At 38.6% G+C, this 12,960-nt stretch overlaps 1 protein-coding gene across 10 annotated transcripts in view; it reads right to left on the reverse strand.

Moving 5' to 3' along the window:
- Window positions 1-12,960, reverse strand: part of ATG13 (autophagy related 13) — a 53,334-nt gene that overhangs the window by 15,918 nt on the left and 24,456 nt on the right. For all 10 annotated transcript variants that reach the window (XM_015075675.3, XM_053203241.1, XM_015075677.3 and 7 more), the window contains 5 exons: window positions 10,022-10,103; window positions 8,976-9,056; window positions 8,422-8,541; window positions 5,553-5,599; window positions 4,259-4,399 (listed from right to left, as the gene is read on the reverse strand). In XM_015075675.3, coding sequence (XP_014931161.1) covers window positions 4,259-4,399; window positions 5,553-5,599; window positions 8,422-8,541; window positions 8,976-9,056; window positions 10,022-10,090 — 458 coding nt within the window. In that variant the 5' untranslated portion in view covers window positions 10,091-10,103. The remainder of the gene's footprint in view (window positions 1-4,258; window positions 4,400-5,552; window positions 5,600-8,421; window positions 8,542-8,975; window positions 9,057-10,021; window positions 10,104-12,960) is intronic.

Below are 12,960 nucleotides of genomic sequence, written 5' to 3' on the forward strand. Positions count from 1 at the left end.
AGGTTGGCAAATAGATCTGGAACTACTATTAGAAAGTACTAGACTTTTTTTTTTTTTTTTTTAGGTATGTTCAACATACAAAATTATATTAGTATCAGATGTAAATATAATGATTAAATATTTAGTTACATTACAAATTATCACAGTAAGTCTAGTTAATATCCATCACCATACAGACAGAAGCTTTTTTCCTTGTGATGAGAACACTGAAGATCTCCTTTCTTAGCAACTTTCAAATATGCAATAGAAGGTACCAGATTTTCAAGAGTGGTCTTCAATTAATGGGAGTTCTCCATGCTTGTCACAAGTCATTCCAAAGTGAACACACTAGAACACCATGGGGTGCCTGGGTGCCTCAGTCGGTTAAGTGTCCGACCCTTGATTTCAGCTCAGGCCGTGATCTCATGGTTGGTAGTCCAGGCCTCGCACTGGGCTCTGTATTGTCAGTGCTTCAGATCTTCTGTCTTCCTTTCACTCTGCCCTTCCCCAGCTCACACAATCTCTCTCTCTCTCAAAAATAAATAAACTTAAAAAAATTAGGAAATCTTTTCCACTGTAGAATAATTACATAAGACTATTCTGAAAATATAAAGATAGAAGCACAGCAGAACCTTTCTTTGAATTGCCCTGGGAAGGCCTATCTATATTAGCTAAAAGTCTGAGCTATAAAACATTACAAACTATACTACATAACATTATATTTTTCAAGTAATGTTAACAATTAAACACAGACATGGCAGTTTGTTCAATTAAACGCTAAGCTCTAACAATGTATAAAGCCCTATGGTTAGGTGTTAGGCATGAGATAAGGAGAACGTAGGGATGAGATTCAGGATAAATCTGAAGCCTAGGGCTCACAAATTATAATCTGGAATGGGAGAAAAGAAATGTATATAAATACTGCAATACATGCACCAAAGTGACAGATACCATAAAACAGGGGTCAGCAAACTTTCGTTAAAAGGATCATATATTTTAGGCTTGTGGGCCATATAGTCTGAAGCAGACTACTCAGCTTTGCTGTTGTCCTGCAAAAGTAGCCACTGATAATACACAAATGAAAGGGGTGGCTGGGTTCTAAAATAACTTTTATTTTGCAGTACCTGGCTGGCTCAGGTGAATCTTGGGGTCATGAGTTCGAGCCCCATATTGAGTCTTTTGTAGAGATTAAAAAAAAAAAAACTTAAAAAAAATAATAAAATAACTTTATCTATAAAAACAAACAGATGGTCTGCTGCCCACAGTTTGCTGATTCCTGCCATTAAGTAATACAGGAATGATGTCAATGGAATGCTGCAAACATATTTTGCTAGTAACCTTCTAATAAAAAAATATTCAGTACCCATTTGGGGTCACCTGGGTGGTTCAGTCAGTTAAGCATCTGATTCTTGATTTTGGCTCAGGTCACGAGCTCACTGTTGTGGGGTCACGCCCTATGTCAGCTCCCCCGCTGGGCATGGAGGCTGCTTGGAATTCTTTCTCTCCCTCTCCCTTAGCCCCTCCCTGCCTGTGTTCTGGCTCTCTCAAAAACAAAACAAAACAAAAGAAAACAAGACAAAACAAACCCTAAAAAAAACCACACACACACATACACACACACACCCCCAAAACACCTCAATACCCATCTGAATATTGGGTACAGTGTTCTAAGTAACCTAATTATCTAACCTTTTTCTTGACTATATATTTTTTAATGTTTATTTATTGGGGGGAGGGCAGAGAGGCACCAACTGAGCCACCGCCCCTATTATTTTTTTCTTTCTTTTTTTTTAATTTTTTTTTTTATTATGTTTCTTTATTTTTGAGAGGCAGAGAGAGACAGAGCATGAGTAGGGGAGGAGCAGAGAGAGAGAGAGACACAGAATCTGAAGCAGGCTCCAGGCTCTGAGCTGTCAGCCCAGAGCCCAACGCGGGGCTCAAACCCACGAACTGTGAGATTGTGACCTGAGCTGAAGTCGGGACATTCAACCGACTGAGCCACCCAGGCGCCCCCCCTATTATTTTTTAATGTTTATTTATTTTTGAGAGAGAGAGAGCACGCATGTACACACACATGCGTGTACACACACGCACACACACATACACACACGCACGGGGAAGAGAGAATCACAAGCAGGTTCCACTCCACACTCAGCACAGCACAGAGCCTGACGTGGGGTGGGGCTCAATCTCACAACCTCAAGATCACAACCTGAGCTGATATCACCAGTCAGATGCTTAACTGACTGAGCCACCCAGATGCCCCTTGGCTATATTCTTTATACCATTCAGATGCTGAGCAAAAATTTTTTTTAAACAGATAGTAGACAATAATTTATTTTAATTCAGTCTTGATGAACAACAAATTCAGAATGAATTCTTATAATGATGTAATTCTACACTGACATGATCAAATCTGTAGGGCCAGGGAAAAAATGATAATATAGCTTAAAATAAAGAGAAGGCTATTATTCTTTAATGATATAAGACTATACTGTCACCCTGTGTTTTTTTTTTTAATTCTTTTTATGTTTATTTATTTTTGAGAGAGAGACAGAGCACGAGCAGAGGAGGGGCAGAGAGAGAGGGAGACACAGAATCTGAAGCAACTCCAGGCTCTGAGCTGTCAGCAGAGCCTGATGCGGAGCTCAAACTCATGGACAGTGAGATCATGACCTGAGCTGAAATTGGACACTTAACTGACTGAGCCACCCAGGTGCCCCTACCCTGTTAAAAACAGTATAAAAAGGGAGAAAAAAATAGACAATTCTACATCTGAGACCACCCATTTCTCTATGGTTTAAACTATAGTTATCAGTATCCAAACGCACTCATAAATGATAAACTGTAAGCAATAAATACTGTATTACTGCAGAGACACAGACTAAAGGAAGACTTTAAACACTGGTAATGAAAAGGACTAGGAGTCCTAGTTAACTAAGCTGGTAACTGGTAGTGTAGTATGGCTACTTACAAAAGAACCAAAGTGAAGAGGGCTTATCGTAAGAGTTAGAAAGTGATCTGTTATATTTGACTAAAAGTCCAGTAATTTTCAAATGGAATACTCAACCTGAAACTTGGGAAGACTACAGAGAAGACAACAAAAATATTTTAAAGATGTTAAAACATTAACATCTTTAAGATGCTAGATTGCTAGATGTAAGATTGCTAGATTACTGCTAAGAAAATTACAGAATGACTTGATAACTATTCTCAGGTAGTAAATTGTTTCAACGTAACTAGTTAAGTCTCTAATCCTTAGTCCTTCCATCCTGCTATACTAATTTCTCCTCACAATCAGCTCTATACATATAAGCCAAAGGCTTACAAATGGCTCATTACTAATATGCCAAAAGAATCTTGGGTGATTTGGGAACTCCTGGCTTTCCATGCTCTGCTCTCACACTTTCCTACTTATCCGTTTACCACCACTCAGGTCCATCTGACAACCTGAGCACAGCTCAGATCCCATCCCCCACTTCTATGCCTTGCTATCTTTTGCACTCCTTACCTGGAATGATCATTCTCTCTCAGTTCTACCAGCTGCAATTCTCTCTGCTTCAAGGTCTAGCTTGAATGCCACTTTCTCCAGGAAGCCTGTCTGGTTTCTCCCACCTGGAACAAACTTTCCCTCCTTGTGTTCTCCTAGTACTTTTTTCCTGATACTGCTATGTAGTTTTCCAATCTTGCTTTTTATTGAAAAGTTGTTTCCCCATTAGATTAGAAACACCTATAGGGCAGGGCATCTGTATAGTTCTTCCTTGGGCCTAGCACAATGCTTGCATTAAAAAGGCACTCAATAAATATGTGTTGAGGTGAACTACCAAGGGAAATACTCTCAGAACTATTGATGAGTTCTTTATATCCACAGACAACTAATTAAAAACAAATTGAAAAAAACCAAATTGAATTGGCAGGCTGTTAGACAAAATTTAATTTAATTCCGAAATGTAGAAGGCTGTGGAATCTTCCCAGGATAGCCTGTTTTAAAGTCTTAAGCTCCTTTTTCAGCTTTGAGATGTGCATCAGTAGAACCGCAAAATCTACTCCACGGGACTCATGACTGTGCACAGACAAAAGGGCCAAGAACCTGGTAGCTTCAGAAAACGGAGCTTCACAAAAGAGGAGGGATAGATAATCATAGTAAAGCTACAGCATCAACTATCCAAGAAACCACCTATTCAAAATTAATCACAGAATACCCATATGCTGGTCAGACAATATGCAAAGTGACAAAGCTAATGAGTGAATCGAGAAAGTGAGCAGCTACGTTGTTTACCTGTACAATATGACATATTCATGCCCCTGTTTTCTGGAGAGTCTGTAAGCCGGTGTGACCCTAGTTATGGCAAGGAGGGACTTCAGCAGCAGTGACAGTCTGTTGTACACCGTGTAGGAAACTTTAATCTCTTTATCACACCTGAGAAACACACAGACACTATCAGCATTCACCTATTCAACTAACATAAAACCAAGAAATGCACAGACACAGAGGTGTTAGTTATGTTCTGTCTAGTGACTGAGATTAACCTGCTAGTATTATTTATAAATTCTGACAGAATATAACCTGCTTTGCAGTCCAAATACACCTTTCACAGAAGATTACAGTCAACAAAGACAATTGCAAATTAAGCATGGGAACTGTGTAAGATGAAATTTATCATTAAAATATGTTCTGAACTAAAAGTGCAATTAGAGTTCTATCAGTTTATCAACAGATTATTGATGTAAGCAAAAGTTTTTACTTTCTCATACTCTAGAACTAGGCAGATAGACCTCAAAAGGCACCTACTGTATTTCTTTCTCGATTTGAAGCAGTTATCTAAGAAATAAAGCTACAGACTTAAAAAAAGTAATTCAACACTGCAATTATACTATTGAAGGTACAAACAATTTCAATATGCTATCTTATGAGCTATCTACCTCTATACATCTAATAGGAATCTGGAGAAAAGTGTGTTTGGTATTGAAATTTTGGACTATAACCTGTCAACTGCTTTCTATTTAAGAAAGAAAAATAATGCCCACACCCCACATACTTATTAAGATTTTTCTTTTGATGTGTTGCTATTTCCTCAATTTTCCTATATACTGTTCTAGAAAACTAAAGCTTCAGGCAGGAAGCAAGCTGATCTTCCTTGAAAGAAGAAAATGGAAAAGGAAAATAACAGGCATTTCCAATCCATGACCAACACAGGGTGTAAAAAAGGAGTAGGGAAGGGAAATCTGCCACACAGAAAAAAAGACAAAACAGAGCAGTCATGTTACAAGAGTTCGCAAGGGATTTAATCAGAGAACTAGCTGTACTCTGGGAAAACAACAAATCTTTTTGAGCCTTTGCTCTGCTCCTTTCCCTGTGGTGTCTGAGTCTGGCTGGACTGACCTCCCTCTGAAGGTCATCTCTGTGCCTGGGCTGGAAGCCAAGCATGAGGCAAACTGTAGCAAAGAGCTATTGGCTTTGTTAAGTGGGAAGAACACCCTCCACAACTGATAACAAAGCCCTGCTTTTCACATGATGTCATCTGTTTTATTCTCAGCTACCGCAACCACGGACCCTAAAACAGAGTACTTACTTTTCATTCATTTCAAGACACCAAATTTCTAGCTCCATGGAATCACCCTGTGGATGGGACAATTGAAAGATATTTCAGTTTTATTTGTTTTTTTTAAATTATTTACTCTTATTACAAAGCACTATACAGTCACTATAAAAATGTGGAAAATATAAATAAAGCAAAAAAAAAAAAATCAATTTATAATCTAATCAGCTACTTTAATAAATGATGTGAGGGGCTCCTGGCTGGCTCAGTTGGAAGAGCATGTAGCTCTTGATCTTGGGTGTAGAAATTACTTAAACAAATAAACTTAAAAAAATAATGTGAGATTATACTATATATGCTATTTTTATTAATAAATGTAACATGAAATGTCCCTATAATTAAAAGTTCCACACCATTTTTAATGGCTGCATAGTATTCCACCATATGACCATCATTTTATCAAATCAGTCCCCCTGTACGTGGACATATAAGTTATTTCTAATTTTTTACTATTACAGACAAAACTGTGATAAATATCCTTGAGACTAAAACTTTGTCCTCACCCTGTATTAGTTTCTTAAGGCAAATTTTCAGAATTAGCGCTGTTAAAGAGTATTCTTTTTTTTGTTTTTAATGTTTACTTATTTTGAGAGAGGGAGGGTGAGCAGGGGAGGAGCAGAGAGAAAGAGAGAGAGAATCCCAAGTAGGCTTCTTGTTACCAGTGTACAGCCTGATGCAGGGTTTGATCCCTGAACTGTGAGATCATGATACAAGCCAAAATCAAGAGTTGGACACTCAACCAACTAAGCCACCCAGGTGCCCCAAGAGTATTTATGCTTCTAAGACTTTTGTTATGTATATCCAAATTGCTCTTCAGAAAGGCCAATACTTCAAATGATGGAGACAGCCTTTCCCTCCAATTCTACAGGGGATATTTTTAGGTGACACCCACAGTTAAGGAATACCTTAACAAGCTGCTTGCTTAAAAATCTTTTTAGCTGTGTAATGTCTTCAGCCAAACTGTTCAGTCTTTCTCTGGTACTCTGAACAGACTTAGCCTAGTGGGTGGGAAAGAAAAACAGACTAAAGCCAGAATCCCTCAACCCTGTAACACTCTTGTGTGCCACTCAGTGAGAAGAATAGTCACACACTTTTGAAGACAAGTAACCTTATTACCAATCAACTGGAAGAGAGCTATTCTTTTAGGTTTGGGAGTAAGCTTAGGTTAGTTTGTGGAATAGCGAACTTGTTCTAGATCAAACTGAAATATGTACCCTTAATATATCCTTTTCATCATACTGTCATTTTTAAATGACACGATAAATTTTGAATTCCCCTGCTCCCCAAAATCAAGGGATGGCTAACTAGTCGGAAGTATCCAAAACAAGTTGATGCAGTTTGTCTAGGATGATCAGAACATTTTATACTCAGATTGTACCCGGGAAAGGAAAATAATTCTTCTAGAGATTCCTTTAGGACTCACTATGGATCACTAAGGAAAATAATTCATAGTACAAACTGGCAATTCAACGAAGAATAGGAAGTTTTGTTTTTGTGGGGTGCTAAAGTTTCCATGGAATAAGTATTAACATCATTCATTCAACAAAATTCATGGAGAGGCTACTATGGGCCATCCCAGGCACTGTGCTAGGCATACGTAAGAGATGATTTAGTTACATCCTGCTTCATTTCAAAAAGAATTTAAGGGGTACCTGGGTGGCTCAGTCAGTTAAGTGTCCGACTTCAGCTCAGATCATGATCTCACGGTTCATGGGTTCAGGCCCCACATCAGGCTTTGTGCTGACAGCTTGGAGCCTAGAGCCTGCTTCAGGTTCTGTGTCTCCCTCACTCTCTGCCCCTCCCCCACTCACATTCTGTCTGTCTCTCTTAAAAATAAATAAATAAACATTAAAAAAAAACAATTTGAAGAACTACAAAGATAAATAAGATGTGGTATAACCACTGACCTCAAGAATAAAAGTGTTTGTAAAGTATGAACAGGAACATGTAATGATCACCTACTTTATGTTAGGCACTTTATAAATAAATATTAAGTGAGAAAATAGGGGCACCTGGGTAGCTCAGTCGGTTAGGCATCTGCTCTTGATTTCGCCTCAAGTCATGATCTAACAGTTAGTGGGGTCGAGCCCTCATTGGACTCTGCACTGATAGCATGGAGCCTGCTTGGGATCCTCTCTCTCCCTTTCTCTCTGCCCCTACCCCATGCACATGCACATACGCTCTCTCTCTCAAAATATAAATAAATAAATAAATAAATAAATAAATAAATAAATAAATAAATAAAATAACATAGTCTTGTAAGACTATGAAGTGTCATGTTAGTTTGGTGGTGTTGGTGGGGATGGAGTTAAGTAATTTGGCCAAAGTCACTCAGCTAGGATCTGAACTTGTGTCTGTGTAGCTCTAAACTCCAATTGCCTTTTATTATACCATGCAGCTTCACAATCTTATAGTGGAAATAGATGAATAAACATACTAGTAACAATATCTGCCTTGATCCTGGTGTGAAATAAGGTAAAATCACAACACACCAGGAAAAAAAAACTAGAAAAATCACAATACATCAAGTTATACTTTAGGATCAATGTAAATAAAACACATAGGAAGTCTAAAAAAAGTAGTTATCTCTCCCCCAAGAATTGGGGGGATTTTCAAGAGCATGTGAGTCTTAAAGGATAAGTAAAAACATTTCATCTATAGAGGATATATATGAAGGACAAAGAGCCTACTCCAAGTGTTTGGGAGAATAAGTAAAAAAAGCATGACCTCCTCAGAGAATGCTAAGTTCAGAGAGAGAAGGGGCAGGAATGAGGCTGAGTTGAAACTGGAATGTGAAGACCTCTGGTGCCAAGTGAAAACACCACCCTGGTCATAACCTTACCTCAGAAGTCTTGAGTGAGATCTCCACACACATCGATCTCCCAACGGCAGGCAGCTGTCCTGCCAGGGCCTTTTTTGCTTCATGTGTAACCTCTGGGATATCTTTGATTGCTAAATTGAACTAGAAAACAAAAGAGACTGTGTGAAACACTCACAAAAAACATTATGGAAACATAAAGCAGTAAGATGGTTATGTTGGGTAATGCATGCATTGCTTTGAGTGATTGAAGCCATTCATTCATTTCTCTCTTGCCAAGAAGAGACATCCTACATCAAAGCCCTAAAACTCAGGTTGAGAGAGCTAATGACTTATTACAAAGATTAGTTAACAAGATATTTTTGTTCTCTGAAGTCTAAGCTTTTCACCTACTGCAGCAGAAAGCCGAGAACCAAACAAACCTAGGACTAACATCTGACCTAGTGAATGGATCAAATGGAATTACTGTTTTAATGTTATGATTTAGTAATACTATAGATAGTATTCATTCCTACTGCATTAGGATTCCTTGTAACAGACACCATAGTATATCCCTTAACAAAAAACGGGAATTTTACCCAGTCTGAACCCGTCGGGGATGAAGATGAACGAGTACAAATCTTCTCACCAAGTCGAGCCTGGACAATCACTTGGACAGTCTGAAAAAAAGCAAACAAACAACCAAATCAAAGATAAAGAGTCTTAAATCGATTTGGCTCACAATCAGGGTTCACATCCTCTGAATGCAGGGTTAAAAAGATGCCAATGACCATAACTATACTGTAGGAAAAGGGTAGGATTTTAAAATTCAAGGACAGATAGAAAAAACACTATACAAAACTAATACTGCAAATATTCTTGAGGGCATAACGTCAACCAACTAGAGGAATTTTAGTTCAAGGCTTGGGATCTATAATATTCTCACATGGCAGAAGGAAATTTGCACATGGTGTCTCTGACTTTCATAAAGAAACAAGTCCAACCATAGGTTTAAATATTCACTGCCGTACACTTATGTAATCATAGTAGATTTAAACCAAGGATTCCACAATTATTCATATCATTTGGCCCATATGGCAAAAGTCTCCCAACTAATTTTACAACCAGAATCTACAGCATGGATTGTTTTTTTACATGGTAATCGTGAGAAGAAGCGATAAAGGTGGAAATGATTTTTAGATTTAGGAAAATATAACTTCTAAAGCATTCAAAATTCAGTTTTAATTCCTCATTTATCCAGAAGGAAATAATAAATGGAAGTTAGACATTTCAGAGTTAGTTGACGGTTTGGGAAAGATGCCCAAAATAATGTCCATTCCAGTCCACAGTCTTTGTTCCCAACCCAAGGGAACATACTGTGCCAATAACCTGGCATAATAGTTTGACATTTCTGCAAACAGCCTTACAAAAAAAAATTTTTTTTGAACAAGTAGCTGTGGAAAATTGGAAGTTACTTTTTAGTTACACCCCCAGTACCGCCCCCAAACTTCACAGTTTGGTTTACAACAGACAGAAGTATCCCTTAAAATGGGCAAGCTGCAAGCTGTTATTCTATATTTCCAAAAAGGGAGAAGCACGGAAGTTATTTCTAACAGTTCTGAGCTCAAGAGAATAGACATATTACCTTGAGGGCAAAAAATTTAATAAACTTGTCCAGGTCCTTTCTGTCCTGGGAATTGAGATCAGTTTCCATTGCCTATAGGAATCTAAAACAGAAAAAAAAAGTGTTGAAAAATGTGACTAATATCTTTTAAATTCAAAGCATACAGAGATGGTATTGTCTAGCTGTGCAAACAATCATGTGGGAGGGGGAAAAAAAATCTACCCCTAAGATACCAAAGTAAAAAGTATTAAGATACTATCTTGTGAGGAAAATAAATTCCACACAAAGAAATAAATCTAGAGACCTACACAATGAATAAGACAAGCCATTTTACCTGCATCTGAAACTTTAAGCTTGAAATATAACTTATTGATTAAAAAAAGTTCTAGTACCCAGCATACTGAAGATGTTTATTTAATTTATTAAATATATTTTTAATTTTTAGAGAAGGAGAGGAGGGGAGAGGGGCGGGGAGGGGAAGAGAGAAAAAGAGAGAGAGGGAGGGAGGGAAAAAGGAAGGGAGAGAGAGAATTTTAAGCAGGTTCCATGCTCAGTGTGGAATCCAACACGGACCTCAATCCCATGACCCTGGGATCATGAGCTGGGCTGAAATCAAGAGTCAGATGTTCAACTGACTGAGCCACCCAGATGCCCCATGAAGACTGTTTTTTTTTGCCTTTTTTTTTTTAATATTAAAAAAATGTTTGGGGCTCCTGGGTGGCTCAGTCAGTTGGCATCTGACTTCGGCTCAGGTCATGCTCTGTGGTTTGTCGGTTTGAGCCCCGCGTCGGGCTCTGTGCTGACAGCTCAGAGCCTGGAGCTGCTTCAGATTCTATGTCTCCTCCACTCTCTGCCCCTCCACGCGTGTGCTCTGTCTCTCTTGGTCTCTCAATAATAAACATTAAAAAAAATTTTTTTTTTAATGTTTATTTTGGGGGGGTGCTGAGAAAGAGAGGGAGAGAGAGGGAGAGAGAGAACCCCAAGCAGGCTCCATACTGTCAGCACAGAGCCTGACGAGGGGCTTGATCTTATGAACTGAGAGATCATGACCTAAGCTGAAATCAAGAGTTGTACACTTAACCCACTGAGTCACCCAGACGCCCAGAGGACTAAATTTTAACGAGATAAAAACTTTGTTAAAACAAAATGAGATCATTTATATTCCTTCAAAGGGCCACTAAATCAGTTGAACTTTTGGGGGTTTATGGACCCCTTCTGATAATCTGAAAACAAGCCTTTCTCCATAAAAATGCACATATATAGAAATGTTTGGATATAATTTCATGGGGTTCTTGGATTTCATGGGGCACACCATAGCCCCCTCAGGCTGAAATTGTTTGAGATGGGGCTGGGATGAGGAAAAAAGCATTTAGGGAGAGAAGAACTTGAACGAAGACTATCAGCGACAGAGAACAAAATGGATTTGGAACGATTAAGTATTCCAGTTTTCCAAAGAATTGTGTATGGATAGGGAAGCAGTATGGCTGGCTGGGGCCAGATCATGAGAATCCTGAATGCAATGCTAGAGCCTGATGTGCACCTAGTACACCAGAAATGGTAGCCTCCTCAAGACTTATGAGGGAAGGAATTAACATAGTGAGGGTGCTAGCATCCTCTGAATGGTGCTTTAGAAAGATAGCTTTGCTGGCATATTGTAGAAAAGGTTTGAGTATGAAAAGCAGGGAAACCGTTAATTCCCTGGTAATAATGAAGGCTTGTGGTCATGGCTAAAACTCTACTACAGACATGGTTTCAAATAGTATGGATGGAGATACTTTAAAGGAAGAGCTGGCAGGATTTAAGGACTGACTACAAAAAATTTAACTGGTTTCAGTTAACAATAAGCAAGGAAGCCAGCAGGAGAGCTAGTTTCAAGGAAAAATATAAACAAAAGAAGAAAGGTGAAACAGGAAAAATTTTAAATTGAGGTATAATACTGTACACAAAATTAAATTCAAAATGGATGAAAGACTTACATGTGAGACAGGAAACTATCAAAATCCTAGAGGAGAATACAGGAAGTAACCTCTTGGACTCTGGCCAGAGCAATTTCTCACTAGACACATCAGTAAAGGCAAGGGAAACAAAAGCAAACATGAACTACTGGGACTTCATCAAGATAAAAAGCTTCTACACAGCAAAGGAAACACTCAACAAAACTAAAAGGGAACCTTCGGAATGGGAGAAGATATTTGCAAATGATATATCTGACAAAGGGTTAGTATTCAAAATCTATAAACAACTTATCAAATTCAACACCCCAAAAACAAATAATCCAGTGAAGAAATGGGCAGAAGACATGAATAGACATTTTTCCAAAGAAGACATGCAGGTGGTTAACAGACACATGAGAAAATGCCCAACCTTGGGGCACCTGGGTAGCTCAGTCAGTTAAGCGGCCGACTTCGGCTCAGGTCATGATCTCTCGGTCCGTGAGTTCGAGCCCTGCGTCGGGCTCTGTGCTGACCGCTCAGAGCCTGGAGCCTGTTTCGGATTCTGTGTCTCCCTCTCTCTGACCCTCCCCTGTTCATGCTCTCTCTCCCTGTCTCAAAAATAAATAAACGTTAAAAAAAAGAAAAAAAAGAAAAAAAAAAAGAAAATGCCCAACCTCACTTATCAGGGAAATACAAATCAAAACCATGACAAGATACCACCTCACACCTGTCAGACTGACTAAAATTAACAACAGGAAATAAGAGATGTTGGTGAGAATGCAGAGAAGGGGAAAACCTCTTACGCTGTTGGTGGGAATGCAAACTGGTGTAGACACTCTGGAAAACAGTATAGAGGTTCCTCAAAAGTTAAAAATAGAATTACCCTATGATCCAGCAATTGCACTACTGGGTATTTACCCAAAGGACACAAAAATACTGATTCAAAGGGATACATGAATCCCCATATTTATAGTTGCATTATCAACAATAGCCAAACTATGGATGTCCATCGACTGATGAATGGAT

Source organism: Acinonyx jubatus, chromosome D1 (assembly GCF_027475565.1).
Source record: "Acinonyx jubatus isolate Ajub_Pintada_27869175 chromosome D1, VMU_Ajub_asm_v1.0, whole genome shotgun sequence".
Taxonomy (NCBI): domain Eukaryota; kingdom Metazoa; phylum Chordata; class Mammalia; order Carnivora; family Felidae; genus Acinonyx; species Acinonyx jubatus.